The sequence below is a fragment of the Ictidomys tridecemlineatus genome, chromosome 1 (genome assembly GCF_052094955.1).
Source record: "Ictidomys tridecemlineatus isolate mIctTri1 chromosome 1, mIctTri1.hap1, whole genome shotgun sequence".
Taxonomy (NCBI): Eukaryota; Metazoa; Chordata; class Mammalia; order Rodentia; family Sciuridae; genus Ictidomys; species Ictidomys tridecemlineatus.
In genome coordinates, this window is record NC_135477.1 from 62,195,784 (window position 1) to 62,216,474 (window position 20,691).

The 20,691-nt window shown below is 32.5% G+C and overlaps 1 protein-coding gene across 3 annotated transcripts in view; it reads left to right on the forward strand.

Moving 5' to 3' along the window:
• Ipmk (inositol polyphosphate multikinase) overlaps nt 1-20,395 on the forward strand; it is a 51,639-nt gene extending 31,244 nt beyond the window's left edge. For 2 of the 3 annotated variants that reach the window (XM_078041907.1, XM_005334332.4), the window contains exons 4-6: nt 1,155-1,327; nt 13,293-13,374; nt 15,164-20,395. In XM_078041907.1, the coding sequence (XP_077898033.1) occupies nt 1,155-1,327; nt 13,293-13,374; nt 15,164-15,786 (878 nt within the window). In that variant the 3' untranslated portion in view covers nt 15,787-20,395. The remainder of the gene's footprint in view (nt 1-1,154; nt 1,328-13,292; nt 13,375-15,163) is intronic. The other variant, XM_078041918.1, reaches the window with a different exon arrangement.
• Nucleotides 20,396-20,691: the final 296 nt, after the last annotated feature.

The following is a 20,691-nucleotide window of genomic DNA, read 5'->3' on the forward strand; positions in this document are numbered from 1 at the left end:
AAATGAAAATGAATCATGATATCATTTTACCTAGGAAAAGGGAAAAAATTTCCTTTGCATACTTTTTTCCTCATTGGACCTTCCTTTCAAACTCCAACTGTAAGCAGCTCATCTGTGTATAATAACTGGGGCTTTTATAATTTTATTCTTGAATCTCCATTTAAGTTTTCTGTGGGAACATGCAAGCAGAATGCCAAAGTGATTTACAGACCAACTTTTGGGGAATGCTGCATTCTAAAAAGCAAGATATTTGTTTTCTCTTTGAAACTAGTAAGACTGAAATGTATATTTGCAATGACCATCATTTGGATGTTTTTTTTGTGGGGGGTACCAGGGATTGAACCCAGGGACACTTAACCACTAACTCACATCCCCACTGTTTTTTATTTTTTGAAACAGGTCCTTGCTGAGTTGCTTAGAGCCTTGCTAGGAGGTGGCTTTGAATTTGCCATCCTCCCATCTAGGCTTCTGGAGTCATTTGTATTACAGGCATGCGCCACCATGCCTGCCTCCAATTACTAATTTTAAATGGAAAATAAATATTGTTAAAGTACTAAGATTTTTTGCTTAACAATACATAGATACCATAAATAGTATTCAAAAGGGGTATGAATGTATTCTGGGACAGCTCTTGAAATAATAATATTACCCTTTTTTTAAGATTTTTTTTAAACATTATTTATTTTTATGTGGTGCTGAGGATTGAACCCAATGCATTATCCATGCTAGACGTGCGCTCCACCACTGAACCACAACCCCTGTCCCCGTTATTGCCTTTTTGATGCTAGTGGAAACCTTATTATCTACTTTATACCTTTTACTTATAGTTGAATATGTATTAAATTCATCTCCTGCTAGAGTTTGTCAGTGAAATTTATACTTGTTATAAATTTGTTGGTCACTCTTTTTTTTTTTTAGGTAGAAGAGTAATAATTATGGACTCTAAATTTATTTCAGCTTATTTCTTTATAGTATAATAACTTTATTTTATTTTTATGTGGTGCTGAGGGTCAAACCCAGGACTTCGCATGTGCAAGGCGAGCACTCCACTGCTGAGCCACAACTCCAGGCCCTGAACTTCTCATTTTGTTTTTCTCTTCACAGTTACTTGAGTTAATTTGTCTATTCTAATTAAAGTTTTTCTTTAATAACAGATTTATACCTAAAACTGGAAGATGTGACCCATAAATTTAATAAGCCCTGTATAATGGATGTAAAGATCGGGCGAAAAAGCTATGATCCCTTTGCCTCATCTGAGAAGATTCAGCAACAGGTCAGCAAGTACCCATTAATGGAAGAGATTGGGTTCTTGGTGCTTGGCATGAGGGTAAGAGTTATTATTGGCATAACTATATACATTTTTTTTCTATGTTTTTCCCTTGAAAAACTATGAATATCATTATAATACTAATATATCAGAAGATAATGTTTTGAAATTAGATTATCTATAACTCCCCAATGTATGAATTGTATACCTTAGGTAATGAAGGTAGGGATTTTTATCTCTTGTTGACTGATATATGGTTATTGTCTCTGGTCCTGGTACATACTAGGTGATTAAATAAATAGAAAACTGAACCTCAACATTATAACTTTGGTAATTTTGTTTTAAAGAAGCTTTAAGTTTAGTTGCAAAATAAACATTAAAAGTAAATGTGATGTATGATTCCCCAGAGAATTGTGCTACTTATATATTCAGTAATTTTACTATATTTTTAAAATGGAAAATAAATTAAAATATAGGTTGCTTCAACCTTTGGGGTTTAAAATAGTTGTTTTATTTCCTAACAATTCTGTTGACTGGCATTTTTAGTTTTTGATTTTTAACTGATAGTTTTACATATATGGCATACCATGTAATGTTTTGATACGTGTTTAATATTCATATCAGGGTAAACATATCTATCACCTCAAATATTCACCTTTTCTTTGTGGTGAAAATATTCCCAATTCCTTTTTCTAGTTTTAAAAAAATATACAGTACATTATTATTATCTATGGGTTCCTTACTATATATTAGAATGCTAAAACTTCTTTTCTCTTTCGACCTTTGGATTTGCACTTCAAGTTGTGCTTAGGGAGACAGTTCTTTCATTGGTTACACCCACAGCTCCTTATGTGGTTGCTGGTATCAGATAACTTAACTGGGACTTGCTGGTTTAAAATGACCTTGCTCTTGGTCTACAAGTTGGCACTGATTGTTGACTGGCTTTTATATGTGATGTCATCTGTCAGAAGGCTAGCTTAAGCTTTTTCATGTCACAGTACCACATTCCAAGAGGCACACACCAGCAGGAACTGCAAGTCTTGTTCAGCTGATAGGGTTGGGAAATAGATTCTACTTCTGATGGTGGGAAAAACCAAGTCACGAGTTGAATTACAGAGTGCAGGAGGATGAGAGAGAATTGTTCAGGCTGTTGTGCAGACAGTACCACGCAGTTGGGAAATAATATGGAATAAAATTGTCTAAACAAATGGTATGTCTTTTAGGTGTGTGGAGATAAAATTTGTGGATAATGCCAAATGATTGCTTACTTATATAAACATAATGAAATCATCATGTAAGATAATATGTGAGTCTTTTGCATTTTAAACAGGAGAGCTAATAAGAAACATAGGTAATTGTTAGTGTGGTAGTAATAACTGCACAATCGAATTTGATATGATTGTAAACAAAACAAGAAAAATCACCCATTTATTTCATTTTAGATAACAATAAATTGTGGGTATACAGAAAAGTAATGGAATAATATTAAAACAAGAAATAGATATCCCATAGCAATCTGACTGGACAGCTATTTAAACCTCCACTCTTTTCAAATTTCTTACCCTTCCATTTTCTCACTTAGTGGATGACTTTTGTCTTTCACTTTAGAAAAAATAAAAACCATCAGATAGGATTTACCTTAATTTCCTGCTAACAAATATTTATACTTTACCTACAATTGCTGTTTTCCTTGTGTTCCTTCCTGTTGAATTGGAAAATTTTTAATCCTTTTGTCTAAAGGCATCCCTTCTTTATATCCTCTAGGTCTCACTCTCTCCCACTATCTCAAGAGCCTTATATTTCTGTCCGTAGTTTCCTCAGCGTTTTTAACATGAATGAGTGCTAGAGTTTGCAAGTAGAGATAATTTGACTTCACAATCTATTAAGTTGATCGTGTGATTTTTGTCTTTAATTCTACTTATGTGATGAGTTACATTTATTGATTTGTGTATGTTGAATCAATCTTATATCCTGGGAATGACCAACTTGATCATGAAATGCAATCTTCTTTATGTGTTTTAAAATACTAATTGCTAATATTTTAATAATATTTATATCTATTTTTTATAAATTTTATTTATTTATTTAGTTGTAGTTGGACAAGAATGAAAATAGTCCTAAAATGTATATGGACTAATAAAAGACCCAGTATAGCCATAACAATTCTGAGCACTATGAATAAGCTTGCAGGTATCACAATATCTGACCTCAAATTATACTATAGAGTTATAATAAAAACAGCATGGTGTTTTCATAAAAAGAGATATGAAGATCAGTGGAATAGAATAGAAGACACAAGCAAACCCACACAGGTACAGTCATCTCATCCTTGACAAAGGAGCTAAAAAACAATGTTGGAGGAAAGAGACAGCCTTTTTAAACAAGTGGTGCTGAGAAAACTGGATATCCATATACAGAAGAATGAAAGGTGACCCCTATCTATCTCCTTGCACAAAAGTCAACTCAGAATGGATCAAAGCCCTTAGAACTACACAGAAGCTTTTCAACTGATAGAAGAAAACATTGGGTCAACACTCCAACATATAGGCTTAGGCAGTGACTTCCTTAGTAATAAGTTCTAAAGCTCGAGTAATAAAACCAAGAATCATAAGTGGAGTGGATCAAATTAAAAAGCTTCTGAATAGCAAAGGAAATAAGTATAAAGAGAGCTGGGCGTAGCAAAAAATGCCTATGATCCCAATGACTTGAGAGGCTGAGGCAAGAGGATCACAAGTTGGAGGCCAACCTCAACAACTTGGTGGGACCCTGTCTTAAAGAATAAAAAGGACTCAGGTTGTATATAGCTCAGTGGGGTAAAGTGCCCCTGGGTTCAATCCCCAATACCAAAAAAAAAAAAAAAAGTGAAAAGAGATCCTTCCTTTTCACATGGGAGAAAATCTTTGCCAGCTACTTTTTCAATATTTAAAGAACTTAAAAGTCTCAGTCAATAGATAGGCAAATGAACTAAACAGACATTTCTCAAAAGAAGAAATAAAAATGAATAAGAAATACTTGAAAAAAATGTTCCAAATCCTCAACAATCAGGAAAATGCAAATCAAAACTACACTGAGATTTCATCTCACCATTTAGAATGGTAAACATCAAGGATATAAATAAATGCTGGTGAGGATATGGGGAAAAAGGAACACTTAAACATTGTGTGACTGCAGATTAGTATCACCACTATGGAAATCAGTATGGGTGTTCTTCAAAAGACTGGAATGGAACCACCATATACCCAGTTATTCTACTTTTTGGAATCTATCCCAGAGCTGAAATCAGCATACTGTATTACTGTTTATATTCCAGTGTTTATAGCAGCACAATTCAATTCACAGTTGCCAGATGAATAATGTGTGTGTGTGTGTGCGCGCGCACGTTTGTACACACACAATATGCATATAGGTGTGTATGTGTGTGTGTGTGTGTATATACAGAGAGAGAGTGTGTGTTCGTTTATATATACTACTCCACCATGAAGAAGAATAAAATTATGTCATTTGCTGGAAAATGTATGAAACTGGACATCATGCCAAATGACATAAGCCAGACACAGAAAGTTGTGGGTCAAATCTTGTGTGGAAGCTAGAGAGAAATAAGGAATTTAAAAAGGGGATCTCATGAAAACAGAAGTGAGAACCGTAGAGTAGAGGTTGCAGGGAGTAGGAGAGTGTAGGAACAGCAGAATGAAATTGACTGAATTATCCTGTGTAAATGTGTGCATATATTACATTGAATTCTGCTTTTATGTATAATTATGATATACCAAGTTTTTAAAAAGTTAATAAGTAGAGGGAAGACCAATTAAGTAAAGGGAAGGGGATTGGGGGAGAGAGGAGGGGAAGAAAAAGGGAAATACTATGGAATGAAAAAGAACAAATTATGTTACATACAGGTGAGAATATGTCACAGTTAACCCCCACTGTTATGCATAACTATAACATGCTAATAAAAACAGTAAAAAGGATATTAAACTATTGATCTTCTCTTGTCTTCTTATATCTTCAACTTCTGCCTATCCACTGTCTGGTTTTGGTTTAAATATGTTCAAATCACTCAATTCTTTAAAAAACAGAACACCAAAATCACTCCTGTTGTAGATTTAACTTGTCTCCTTTTCAGAACCAAACTAGTTACTTCAATTTCTTTGCTTCCCACTCAGAATCTAGATCATTATAATCTGGCTTCTGCCCATCATGTTACCAGATTGCTTTTCACTAAAGTCCCTAATAACACCCCCATGTCACTAAATTTAAGTAGCATTTTTCATTATTCATTTTACTTTACTTTGAAAAGCAGCCTTCAATATTGGCCAAGTTCTCCTTGAGACATTTTTCTTTGTGTTGGTGACATTCCACCTCCAGTCTAAGACCACTTTGCAATCTCCTTTACCAGCTCATTTCTTTCTGTGTATTCTTTAAAAGTTGTAGTAATTTCTTGTTTCTATTTTAATACTCCATCTCTTTTTTTGTACAGTGCTTTCTGTTCTTTTTGGTTACGTTTTGGTTTCACAGATAACTCCCAAATGTGCATATCTTCAACCTCCACTTTGTATATCTTCTAATTTGTGTGTGTAACAGCCTACCAGACATTTACTTAAACGTCTCAAACCCAATCTGACTGACACATTTATCCCTCTCTCAAATGATCATAACAGTAACACCAAATCTCTCTTATTCCCTGTTTAGTGAATGACCTGCCATACATTCAGCCTTACAAAGTAGAAACCTGGTAGTCACTGTCATCCCTCAGAGCCATCTCTTGATTCCCAAACATCTCTTGAGTCTCATTTTCACTGTTGTCCCTCTCTGAACTTTGGTCTCTCAAATTCAGTTTTGCTCTTTTCTAATTTGCTCTCTAAACATTGTAAAATATATGTCTAATCACAACATTCTCTTGTTTAAAAACTCTTTATTGGGTTTCCATTACCTTTAGTGTACACTTACAGGATAAATAAGTAAGCATTGTGTAATTTAGCTTTGCTAGGATTTATTGCTTCCCTAGATAAATAAAGGTTTGTTTGCATTTCCTTATATTTTTAAAAAAATTTTGTTTGTGGTGCTGGGGATTAAACCCAGGTCCTTGAGTCTGCTGAGCTTCATTCTCAGCCCCCTGTTTGTACTTCTTTAAAAGCAGCTTTATTGAGACTTAACTTATATATCTTTGAATTCATTCAGCTAAAGTCCAGTTGGGGGTATAGCTCATTGGTAGAACATTTGTCTAGAATGGACAAGGCCCTGATTGGATTCCCAGCACCACAAAAGTAAAAATAAACAAAGCTGTCCTCTGGTATCTGGGTGTTCTGCACTCATGAGTTCAGTCAACTGTGGATCAAAATTAAAAAAAAAAAAATCACATTTGTACTACCGTACAGACTTTTTTCTTATTCTGTAAGCATTACTATATAAAACATTTACATTGTTTTAGGTAATATAAGTTATCTAGTGATGGTTTAAAGGATACAGATGGATGTATTTGTAGCTTAAATGCAAATTCTGTGCCATTTGTGTAAGGAACTTTAAGTGTCCTTGGATTTTGTTGTCTGCAAGGGGTCCTGGAACCAATCCTCTGTGGATATTGAAGGAGAAGTGTATACATTTAATTTATTTTTATCTATTTATGTAGTTGGACAATCATCACCACATTTACTTTTTGTAATCACTCTTCAAAAACACTTTATACTCATTAGCAATCACTCCCCATATCTTTCCAACCCCTCTATTAGTATATGACAACTTATCTATTTTCTGCCTCTGTAGATTTGCCTCTTCTGGACATTTCATATAATTAAAATAATGTGGTCTTATGACTGTCTTCTTTTAATATTTTAATATATTAATATTTTCTTTTAATATTTTCAAGGTTCATCCATGTTGTAGCATATATTAGTACTTTAATTGCTAAAATAAAATAACATTCTACTATATGGGTAATACACATTTTATTTTTCCACTTGTTTATTGGGGGACTTTGGGTTATTTTCTTTTTAATGAATATTTCTGTAAATGTTTCTATTTACGAGTTTTATTTCTTTTGGGTAGATTTATTAAAATGTGAAATTTGTAGCTACTATGGTTAAGTTTATGTTTAGCTTTTTAAGAAGCTGCTAAAGTAGTTGTACCATTTTACATTCCTACCAAAAGTATTATTTTCTCATATCCTTGACCCATGTTCCTTTTTTTATTCTTTATTTTGAGGAGGAGGGGATCCACCTGGTAAATGTCTTGTAGTGTCTTATGGTTTTGTTTTGCTTTTCCTAATAGTTAATGTAGTTGAGCATCTTTTCTTTAACTTATTGACCTTTATGTATCTATCTACAAAGAAATGTGTGTTCAGATTCTTTGTCCACTTCCAATTGGCTTGATTTTTATTACTGAGTTGTATACAGATCCCTTATGATCTAATCAACACTTGATTTTATAACTATTTTTTCCTGTTCTGTGGGTATCTTTTCACTTACTTGATGGTGTCCATTGAAGCACAAAAGTATTTAGTTGTGAAGTCCATTCTATTTATTTATCTATTTTCCTTTTTTTAAAAAAACTTGTGCTTTTGGTATCATGTGTAAGAAACCATTGCTTATCCCAAAGTCATCAAAATCTAATTGACAGATTTAAACACTTTAACTTTTAAAAAATAATTTCTTTAGTGGGTGGTAAGTTCATTGAACTTTTAAAAATTACAGTGTTTTTTAGACTGGTAATGACGACAGACTGGGATAATTTTGAAATTAATGTTCCCAATTTTAAAAATTGCCCTCCAGGATTGTCATGCCTTTAAATAAATTCTTGGTATTATCAAATAGACTGTTAAGTTAACCCAGTATATTGGTTTTTAAAAATTTTTTGTTATGTTTCCTGTTACAATGAAGAGGTTTGGTAGGTAGAATAATTTTCTTATTTTCTGTGAAAATTTAGGAATTTTTTATTTTTAAATGTCTTTAAGCAATTATACTGTTTTCTTGATTTCAAGATCATATAGACTAATAAGACTAATCATTGACTTAACAAAGTTTATTGACATATGTGTTATAAAAGAGTAGAGCTGGTCATGGTGGCATACACCTGTAATTCCCACAGCAATTCAGGAGGCTGAGGCAGAAGAATTGCAAGTTGGAGAGCAGCCTCAACAACTTCGTGAGACCCTGTCTCAAAATAAAAAAATCAAAAGGGCTGAGGGGCTGGGGTTGTAACTCAGTGGTAGAGCACTTGTCTCGCATGTATGAGGTACTGGGTTCTATCCTCAGCACCACATAAAAATAAATAAACAAAGATATTGTGTCCATCTATGATGAAGAATATTTTTTTTAAAAAGGTGGGGCTGAGGATGTAGCTCAGTGTTGAAGTGCCTCTGGATTCAATCCCTAGTACCTAAAAAATAAATGAGGTTGAAACAAAATAGGGCCTGTAAAGCAAAGGAGTCAAAAAAATGGGGAATAGAGTGATTTTGGAAAAGGTGGAGTTTTTTTAAACTGGCTGTTGCCAGTTTCTATTTACGAGTTTTATTTCTTTTGGGTAGATTTCTTAAAATGTGAAATTTGTAGCTACTATGGTTAAGTTTATGTTTAGCTTTTTAAGAAGCTGCTAAAGTAGTTGTACCATCAGACTTAAAGAACCAATTTAGAAAACTGAAAAATAATAACTGACTTAAGAGAAGTGACTTGCTTTGGAATGTAGTATTTTTAAATAGTGATAGTGTCCATATGGGCTAACAGTTGTACACATGGTTATTTAATTTTCTGTATTGTCTGAAAACATGTGGTGTGTAACTGTAGTGATTTATTACATTTATACACCAAAATTAATTAAAATATAATTTGTAAAATTCACCTGAAAAATTTTTAAATGCATGTATTTTGCAAAATTTACCTGAAACATTTTAAATACATATATTTTAAGATTGTAGATGATTTTGTTTTTAGTGGTTCCAGTATTTTTAAAAAATCTATATTTTGTAAAGATAAATCTAAAAGAGACACAATACCTTTTATTTTATTTATTTTTATGTGGTGCTGAGGATTGAACCCATTACCTCATATATATGAGGCAAATGTCGTACCAGTGAGCCGTAACCCCAGTCCAGTGTTCCAGTATATTTTTAGCAGCAACTTAATTGTCCCCCCCCCCCCTTTGGTACTAGGGATTGAACCCTGGGGCGCTTAACCACTGAGCAACATCCTCAGCCCTTTTTAAAAATATTTTATATCAAGACAGGGTCTCACTGAGTTATTTAGGGCCTCAGCAGCTTGGTGAAGCTGGCCTTGAATTTGAAATCTTCCTGCCTCAGCCTCCCGAGCCACTTGAATTATAGGCCTGGCTTAAACTTAAATTTTTGATAAAGAAATACTTGCCCTTTGGAGAGGTTACCTTACCTAATTACTGATTCCTGGTTACTTGGAGAAAAAAAGCCAGCCTCAACCTCAGCAACTTGAAAGTTATACTCGTACCCTAAAAACACACACATGTGTAGCAACAAACAAAGGAATTTTTAAAAAAATGTCTAAGGCGATATGCTAAGGTGAATAGAATGCTGAGCAAAAGCAAGCTTGATCTTTATTGACCACACTGTCTAAAAATCAGATTTTTTATGTATTTCTGTTTTTCTATAACATGGGATTTAAATTTCTCTTTTCCATCAATAGATTTAATGTGAAATGTATTTAGATGTTTGAATTTTTTGCACCTGACATCAATTCATGTAGAAATACCAACCAAGAAGAGCAGTAGCTTATTCAGCATTCTATTCTCCTTATCCTATCTCCTTAGGTGTTTTTAAAAATTCCATTGTTTGTTGCTACACATGTGTTTTCAGGGTGGGAGTATAACTTTTAAGTTGCTGAGGTTGAGGCTGGCTTTGAATTTGTGATCCTCCTGCCTCAGCATCTGGAGCCCTTGGGATTACAGGCAGCTGCATAGCACCCAGTGGGAGTATCTTTTGATTTACAAATATCTTTGCTACTGGCCAAAAGTTGGCAGTAAGTAGAGACTGGAGAAACTCTCAGATCTCTTTCCATTCCAGTTTTAGTGAAGTAGAAATAAACATAGGAACAGAGAAAGTCAATAAAGGAGTTCCATTGAAACTATTTAGCTTTTAGTCTATAGGTGAAATTTAGGTATTCATATGTGAGGTTTAATTTGGCTCAGAAAATATGCTCCTGAATAATAGAATAGTGACAACTGTGCTTTCAGAATCTTGTGCGCGCGCGCGCGTGTGTGTGTGTGTGTGTGTGTGTGTGTATGTATGTACACGTTGCTAGAGATTGAACCCAGGGCCTCACACATGTTAGGTAAGACTGAGCTATGTCCCCAACTCTGTTCTAAATTTTATTTTTGAGATAGGGTCTCAAGGTCTCAGTCAGTTGCCCAGGCTTGCCATGAACTTGCCATCTTTTTGTGTTGCCTTCAGAGTAGCTGGCATCACAGGCAAACATCACCACACCCAGCCTTAGAATCTTAAGGTTATTTGTTTATTCATTGGTCCTAGTGATTGAACTCAGGGTCTCACTCATGTTAAACATGTGCTCTACCACTGAGCTATGTCCCTAGCCCTAAACCCTTTTGAAACATGTAAAATAGATGTTTTATATATATTATGATTTTTTTAAAAAAAAATTTAGTTGTGTTTAACAGTTCTTTAAAAAAATAATTTGTCCTGTAATCGAATGTAATCTTTGATGTTTTTTTGCCATTTATAGTACCATTTTGTTCAAAAGAAATTGTCTTTCTTTGGCTGGGGGTGTAGCTCAGTGTTCTAGCTCTTGCCTGGCACACTTGAGGACCTGGGTTCCAGCTCTAGCACTTACTGCCTTAAATAGGCCTATATGTGAGAAAGAATGTGGTCTGAATTTTTTCAATGTGGTAAAACATTTTAAATGGTAATAAGCCATATCAGACTGGAAGTTAAAATGTATCGATTTCCAAATATATTATTTTTTGTTTGTTTAAAATATTTATTTCTTTTAATTGTACACAATAACTTTGGTTTCATTTATTTAGTTTTTATGTGGTGCCAAGGATCCAACCCAGGGCCTTGCACACACTAGGTGAGCGTTCTACAACTGAGCCACAATCCAGTCCCTAAATATATTCTTACTGCTTCTTAAAAATAATTTTTGAGAAGATGCATACTTTTATGGTTTAGATTCCAAAAACTATAGAAACATATAGTGAGTAGTTCACCTCCACACAGAATATCTTAGTTTTCTTTTTATCTGCAGTGTATTCTTGTGGAGATACTTTAAACTTATGCAAATATGCCATCTGTGTGTTCTATTATCACAAAACCTACTTTGAATACTATTTTGTGTTTTGCTCTTTTCCCCCCACTTAACATATACCAGAGATCTTTCTATTGTGGCACAGTATTGTTATACCACAATTTAATCAGTTCCCTTTGATGGATTTCTAGTTCTAGTCTTTTGCTGTTATAAGTAATGTTACAGTGAATGACCATAGACTACCTCATTTTATCAGTGTGCTAGCATATCCTTGGGATAAATCCTTAGAGGGAAATTGCTGGGCTCATATACATTTATAATTTTGACTGGTATTGGCAATTTGTCTGACATGGAGCATGTCTTTCAACTGGGACAATTTTGCTGCCCTGGGAGACATTTGGCAATGTCCAGAAGAGACTTTTTCAGTTGCCACATTTAGAGGGAAGGGCTGTATTCCTGGTAAGTTTGAGAGCTGTTTGATTTCTGTGAACTCTTCAAATCCTTTGTTTTTCCTTAAGTGTAAACATTTCTTATATTCATCATATAATAAATCTCAGCTAGTTTTTCAATTTGTATTTTGATTTCTTAGTTTTGGTTGCAAAAGCCTTCTCTAATTATGTTATTCAAGGATTCTTTCTTCCATGTTTGTTTTTTTAGAAGAGGTATCATTTCATTTTGTGCATTTTGGTCTTTGATATATTTGGAATTTACTTTGGTGTACAGCATAAGGTATCATTGTTTGATAAGTAATCCATCCTTTCTCACTGGTTTAAAATCCTATTATCACATAACTAAATTCTCTTATGTGTTTGATTCTAAAATATTTTTAGGAGGGAAGGTTAGTCCTATTTTGTTTTTTCCTGGATCTCCTTTTTTTTTTTCTAAGTGAAGTGTTTTTTGGAAGAAAGGGCAATCCTTTTTTTGAGTTGGGGCCTCATTATATTGTCCAAACTAGCACCTAAAATTCCTAAACTCGAGCTATTCTACTGCTTCAGTCTCTTGGTTGGGACTATGGGGGTATGCCACACCTGTTCTATGTGAACTTTAGAATTAACTTACGTGGTTAGTTGTAAATTATCTGAATAGAATTTATATCTTTTATGAAGTGGAATTGTCTATTTGGAGAACATTCATGGGTGTTTGTTTTAGGAATGTTCTAAAGATGTCTTCATATAGATTTTATACTTACTCAGTTTATATGTCTTAATCTTTTGGTTTCATTTGTAAATGGGATCTTTTTTCCATTTTCTGACTGGTTTTATGATTATAAAAGATTGTTTTCTGTTTACTAATTTGTACTTAATCACCATTTCAGATTTTTATTGTTTATATTCATTTTTCAGTCGATTTCTAGTCCAGCAATTACCTATGAAGAGTAATAATTCTATACTGTCCTTTTTATATGATTAAACCTCTACTTTTTGGTCTTATCTATTTGCATCTGCTACTAACTCCAGAACAATATTAGATGATAATAATGACAAAAAATATTGTGATAGAATACTTTTTGTGGAAGCTTTTTATATTTTAAAAGAAATACTTCCTTATTTTTCCTTTAAACCTGATGCTAACTTTTGGTAGATTGAGATAGATAAGGTTATCTACAGTGGATATTATATTTGTTAAATACTTTTTCAGCATCTGTTGATATGAGTACATGATTTTTTTCTTTTCAAACTATTAGAATGAATGATATAGGTTGATTTCATTTTTAACTCACCTTTAACTCATATTGCTGGGTTAACCTCATGTGGTCAAAGAGTATTCTTTTTTTAGTGTTCACTGTTTTTCTTTCCTCTTTTTGATAGGTTTATCATGTTCATTCTGATAGCTATGAGACACAAAATCAGCACTATGGAAGAAGCTTAACAAAAGAAACTATAAAGGATGGTAAGTATTTAAAAAAGAAAATTTTTTTATAGTATCATTAACACTAATTCTGAAGTCATTTCAGTTTTAGTTTTCCTTCAAAATAATAATCAAATTCATAATAATTTTTTTAAATGAAGCAGATTCACAGAATTGGATTAATCAGAACCCCTGGTTCATAATGCATCCAAATCATGGGACCACAGATGGCACTTTTTTAACATTTTCATTCATATCTTACTAATAAGTGTGTTAATTTTTCATTACTGTGACAAAAATCCCTGGGACAGTCAACTTAAGGAGAAAATGGGTATTTTGGCTCAGAGTTTCAGTGTATGATCATTTGACCTTATTGCTTTGGACTTAGGGTGGCACAGTACATCTTGGCAGGAGCATGCTGTGGAAGAAAACTGTTCTCCTTCTGGCATCCAGGAAGCATGAAGAGGGGGACAAGGGGCCAGGATCTCAATATGCCCTTCAAGGGCACAGTCTCAGTGACCTCATTTCCTCCCACTAGACCCGTCTCAAGGTTTTTCCACCTCCCAGTAAGACTAAACCTTCACACATAGGCAGGGGACACTATAGATTTAAACTAGCCCTATGCTTTTTAAAAAAATATTGAACATTTGTGAATCAGCTATCTAGCTCATACTGAAACTAAAGGTTATCTTTAAAATCATTTTTTAAGTAAAGACTATGAGACATAATATATCAAAATTGCTTGTTATGTAAGAGACTTTTAGGATATATGCTGTGTATAATGCTTTTTTGAAACTTCCAGTGTGTAGTTGAGCTGTGAAACTTTTAAATAGTGTCAATATATACTTCTAAAATATTTGTGGTCAAAATATCACAAAAACAAGGATATCCTATATCTCTGAAACATTCATTCTTAGCTCTACTAAGATAAGGACCAGTTTATGTGTAGCGCGAATTTGTGGAAAATTTTTGTTATGTATAGAAAATAAACATCCACAGTGTGAGCCTGACAGTTAATGTTTCCTTTAGTATACTTAACCAACAGCCAGATAATATTCAGATTGACTTTTTAAAGAATATTTTTCTGGGATACAGTTTGGTCCTATCTGAATATATTTCTTAACAGTTATTGTTCCAAGGTGAAGGAACAAGTTATTTAAAAGCAGAAATAAAATTGTACATACCCATAAATTCCCAAGTATGACAAAATTTTAAGACATAGTTTTAAGAGATGCCTAATGACACGGGTTATTTAAAACATTTAAAAGTTTCTGTTTTGCTTAACAGTCATCCTGGAGAAGTGCTAGTCCCAAAAGCAAGTTTTAACTCTTGTGAAAAGACCAATCAGTATTGAGGAAAAATAAAAATTAGTAGAATTATGATTTGGTATTTGATTACAGGCCATTGACATCATTAAAAATGGTTATATGACTCTAGGATTTAGATTAACTCTTAAATGTGATTCTAACAAACAGGTTTTTTTTTTCCATAAAATTCCTCACAGTAGCAAATTTTGGAATGGCATTTCTTCAGAGAAAACATAGAACTAAACTTCCAGTCTACCTGTCATAAATTTATTTTTCTTTTTTCTTTTGTTTGGAGTATTTCACTTTACATTTGTGTCATTTAAATGTTTTCTTATATGAGTTCATCACCAAAAATTGAGATCTAAGATTTCTATGTCTAACTGGAATTCCTAGAATTCCAAGTTTGACTAAGTAACTGTAAGGATGGTGGGGAAAATACTGAAGAATTTTATCTACTATGAATCCACTTTCCAAATGATAACTATTTTATACATTGATTCTAATCCGAATGTATTGTTTTATAGGAGTCTCCAAGTTTTTTCATAATGGGTTCTGTCTAAGAAAAGATGCTATTGCTGCCAGTATTCAGAAGATTGAGAAAATTCTGCAGTGGTTTGAAAGCCAGAAGCAGCTTAGCTTTTATGCAAGTTCATTATTATTTGTTTATGAAGGTTCATCTCAGCCAACCACTACAAAATCAAATGACAGAACTTTGGCAGAAAAGTTTTTGTCCAAAGGACAATTGTCAGACACAGAGTTACTGGAGTACAACAATAACTTTCATGTGTTAAGTTCCACAGCAAATGGAAAAATAGAGGCTTCAGTAGGCAAAAGCTTATCCAAGATGTATGCTCGTCACAGAAAAATGTATTCAAAAAAACATCACAGTCAGACTTCATTGAAAGTTGAAAATATGGAGCAAGACAATGGGTGGAAAAGCATGTCACAGGAACATTTAAATGGAAATGTACTTTCCCAACTGGAAAAAGTTTTCTACCATCTTCCCACTGGTTGCCAAGAGATTTCGGAAGTAGAAGTGCGAATGATAGATTTTGCTCATGTGTTTCCTAGCAACACAATAGATGAGGGATATGTTTATGGTCTAAAGCATTTAATTACTGTACTTCGAAGTATTTTAGACAATTGAATCTTTTGCTGCAGTCTTTTTAAGGGGTGGACAAATCATCATAAAGAGCAGCAGTCATTATCTCTGCACCTGTAATGCTGTGTAAAAACTTTGTATTGTGAGTCAACATTTTATTTGTCTTTATACTTTTGGTAGAAAGGTTAACTTTTTTATAATCTTACTCAGGAATACTAATTTGTTCATTAGAAAACTATGAAGAATAAAGAAACAGGAATGTTAAGCAGGGAATGTGGTGGTACATGGCCTAAACATCTATTTGGCTCAAGCAAAATGCAAACCATTATTCAGTAAGAGTTTATTTAGCTTTCTGTAGCCAATGTATCATGAAATCTATCCACCCAATCTTGAAAATGAGCCATATCTAACCTATGACATAATTAGAACACCTTCAAAATCTAGAAAGCACAGGTTGATATCCTTAGTATTGCTATGTATGAAGTTATTAAAACTGGAGAAAATTCTACTTCAGAAATAAGTACCATTTAGGTTTTATATTAAAAGTTCAGACCAGCGTATCAAAAGGTGCTTCTTAGTGAAATGATTTAGAATTGTTGCATTCCAAAAGCAGGTTTTTCCATTTAATTTCCATTTATCTATGTAATACAAAATATTATACTTTGTGAAATACACAACGGAAATGGACAACAACAACAACAACAAAAAATATCTTGAAATTAAAGGCACTGATGATTTTTACCAGGGTCAGAAGAGAGAAATTATTTGCAAGAAACAAATTTTTTTCTTTAAAATTCTTTTATTGCAAGTTCTTTTGTGGCAAAAATGGAATCTATACTTACTACAATGTGAGAAGACATTACATGATATGTAGGTATACATATAATACTTTTTCTCAAACAGAGGCTTCAAAAAGGTAAATGATTGAAATTTTTTTCCCTCTAAACAATATTTTAGAGTGTTTTGCTTTTAAAATTCATGTTAGTTAAGCAGTGGTATAGATGTTTGTTGCTAAATATAGTGTTTCTCAGAATTTGGTTAAGCAGTGAAAAACAGCATCTGATCATGTGTTTTTAAAAATACTGTGTGTAAATTAGTACATTGTATAGGGTTTGGAGCATATCTAAATCTGTGCTTCTGTTTCACTATTATTCATAACAGCTTTAGATCATATCAAAAGAGAAACTAATTTTATTGGGGGCAGAGGCAAAAACACATTTGTAAATATTACCTTTGTTTTACACACACACCACCTTTTAAAAAATAACTAGGTATGATTTAAGATCTTTTCCTCCTCTTTTTACCTCAGAATCACAATTTAAATTTTTAAATCCAAGTGCCATTTTTATGTGGTATGGAGGAAATTTTGTTTCTTAGCTTCCCAACTCTCACCGAGGGTACTTTGCAAATATCTGAGTCCAAACAAAGTCACCAGATAAATTTCTATGAATACTATACTTAGCAAATCTTTTAAACTGGCATAACTTTATATGCATTTTGTTATTTTTATTTAGAATTAGTGTAAAATATTTTTCCTTGGGATGTGATGTTTTTCTGTATTCCCAAGTGGGTATTGGCCATACATTTTTGTGGGAATGAAATTCAAGTCTTAATTAATAGAAACTTTTTTAGTTTTACTCTTTTTTTTCTTCAATATGGACTTTTGTTGTTGTTGTTACTTAGATAGTGTTAAGCTCATATAAATGAACACTATGTTGAATCTTCAGAGGATTTTTGTATGGGATTGTGTCAGCCTATGTACATTAAATTTAATAAATTTAAGTATTATCAGATTATTTGCACATTTTAGTTCAATAAAGTCTGAATCAGCTGTTCTAGATTTTCTTTATCTGTATTTGGAAATAGAGTTTTGTAAAGTCAATGTCTTGCCTTTCTGATAAAATAGATCATGTTTTGTTTTAATAAAACAAGAAGTGCTTTTATCTTTGTTTTTCAGGGAAGGGATTAACATTTAATTCTTTTTGTTTACATTTTTTATCACTGTTACCCAATGACCATTTTATGTTATTACTTTATAAGTAAGCTTGTATGTAACAGAATAAGTATCTGTTTCTGTAATCTACATGTGACTATTATCTAGTCCTGTCTTAAGATTATGCGGAAGTATGCCACTGTGGGGATGAATGATCACTATTCAGCAAACATGTTTGAACATGTAAATGTTTAAGAAATAAGCAAATTAATGATATGGTTTGGATTAATAGGATTATTAATTTTTTTCTCCCCTAGGAAACATAAATAATAATGTTAGTGTATTTCTTATGAAATGCACTCATATAAAGGACTTTTAAGAAATTGTGGATGTGAATACATTTCTCAAATGAAATTTAAATTGTAAAATAGTTTTATAATAAAGTATTTACATTAATTGATATTTTAATATGGATGGAAGTTGCATAGATTCAAATAAATTAAAATCCACGATAAATGATACATATTTTATCTAAATAGTTTTTCAAGAAATAATTATGAAAATGTGTATATTAAATGGCTCTAACATGGAGCTTGTGGTATTTCAAATTGGTATTCATGATTCTTTGTTTTATGTGTCTGGAAAGAATGTACTTATTATGCCTCTTTACACTACAATTTGCTACTGTGGGCCTCAAGACTGTTCTACTGAATTAGAACTTTTAAAGAATTTTGGATTAAGTATAATTTAGTATTTATGATTTCCAAGATATTCTTATCATGTCTGTAAAGTCTCTACCAAATTATAATATTTGAAAAGGAATTAATTTCCATAGTTCTTTGAGTTGTAGTTTTCTTGCTTCAGGAACCTGGAAACACATTTTTAATTTTATTTTTTAAGGATATTGGAATATTATAGGATAAACAAACTAGAACAGTGAAATAATTTTATCATGAAATTACAGAAATCGTGTCCACTATTTTAAAGCATTGTCATCTTTTTAGTACCATTTTATCTTAGAGTTTGAATTTAAACTTGATTTGCTTTAAAAATTGTTTACAGTGCTTTGTAATTTTATTCCTTATCCAGTGCCTTTAACCTTGATTTGGTATATTTGTAGCTTCAGTTTTCCTTCCTATTGTATCTTATAATGTCTTTAATAGCCCAGGAGGCATCAATTTCTTCTTAAAAAATTGTCAGTTTGATTATCTGAAGATGTAGTAATTACTCATTAATATTTTGGGAAACAAGTACAGTTTTCTTTGGAGGCCAGGCTTCTTAGTTTATTCAAAAACATCGGATGTATCGGATGAATAATGTGTGCCAAGCATTTGTAATCCCTACCCCTAGTATACAGTTTGAACTAATCAGACAAGGCCCTAACTATTTTAAGCATCCTGTCTAGGCCAAGTAAGGTTTAGGAACTCAATTTAAATAGAGATATAGAGAAAAATGCATTTAAAGATAACTAGCATTTGAGTTTGTGTAAAGATTAATAAGTACTGAATTAAGGTGAGGCAACTAACCATTACAAAGTTTAGATAATTTTGCAGCTTTGTAAACTTCATTTGACTCTTGAGTTTGGGTAGTAGCTATTGATAGTGTAAAAAAGCCTAATTTTTCAATATTCTTGGTGGTAAAGGTACGTTTACTTAGACTGTCCATTTAGAGTAGTGTTTAACATAACATTACTGTGAAAAAAAACATTCCATTACATATTCATAAGCACATTAACTGCACATTTTAAAATTGTATTTTACAGTTTAGTACAAGTAATTTTAGGCCTCAATCTTAAATCACTGATATTTAAAATTTGGCAGTAGGGGGTTGTGATGGCTCATGCTATAATCCCAGAGACTTTGGATTCTATGGATTATGAATTTGAGGCCACCCCAGGCAATATAGGGAAACCCTATCTCAAAAAATTAAAAGAAAATAAAAAGTCTGGGGATATGTAGCTCAGTGGTAGAGCACTCTTGAGTTCAATCCCTAGTACTACAAAAAAATTTTTTAAAATATGAAATTAACGTTTTGACTCAGTGATTTTATTGAAATTTTAAATAGTTCAGGAAATTGTTAATATTTCAGGAAAATTAGAGTCATCGTTTTTTGTTAATGTTTTAAATTCTTATTGCTTAATTTGATGGATTCTAGTAAGAGGAAAAGGTACTCATTCAATTAAACAAATTGGCTTGTACTTTCAAGAATTGTTTTTAATGTCATCATTGGGGTTAAATTTTGGCCTGGTGTTCACCTAAAATATATATAAACAGTGTAATTATAAAGTGAAATAATCTTAAGTATGATGTATGATACACCTGCATATAAATGAAAATGAAGTGCACACAGACACTTTACTATGGGAACTGTACTGGAAGATTTATGAAAGCATGTGAAATTGCACCTAAAATTGTGTTATTAGTGACTATAAGCAGCAATGCTAAATTTCTTGTACTTGATGAATGAATGTACTTAGTCACAGTAACTTTGGTTTAAATGTCTAAGTAATGTCTTTAGTTTTTTTTTTTTTCTTTTAGTGTGTTTGTAATTTGTACTATTGATGGGGATAATTCTTGGACTGCAGGGGTTATTGTCAATGTGTGATTTGTGTTTTTGTTTTATAGAGTCATCTAATGTGATATACCAATTTTTATAAGTGATATTTAGATAATTCTAATAACTGTGTATATTTGACAACCTATTAAAATGTTTTGCATTGGAGTTTTTTTTCCCCCCCATTACTTGTAACATGCTTATAGCCTCATGGTAATTTAAAAGTAACTCATTCAGTCAAATATTTTAGTGTGTGTTATGTACCAGAAACTATAGGCATTACTAGGGATTCAAAGATAGATAGAACTAAGTGTTAGTAGAAAGAAAGGTCTAATTCAGGAATCATTTTGTATGAATATTTTTCTATCATGAACTAAATAAAGTCCAATTTACAGAAGTGAACTATAGGAGAAACAAATTGACTTGGCTGTGAAAACAGTATAATTTTAAAACAAGTAGATAAG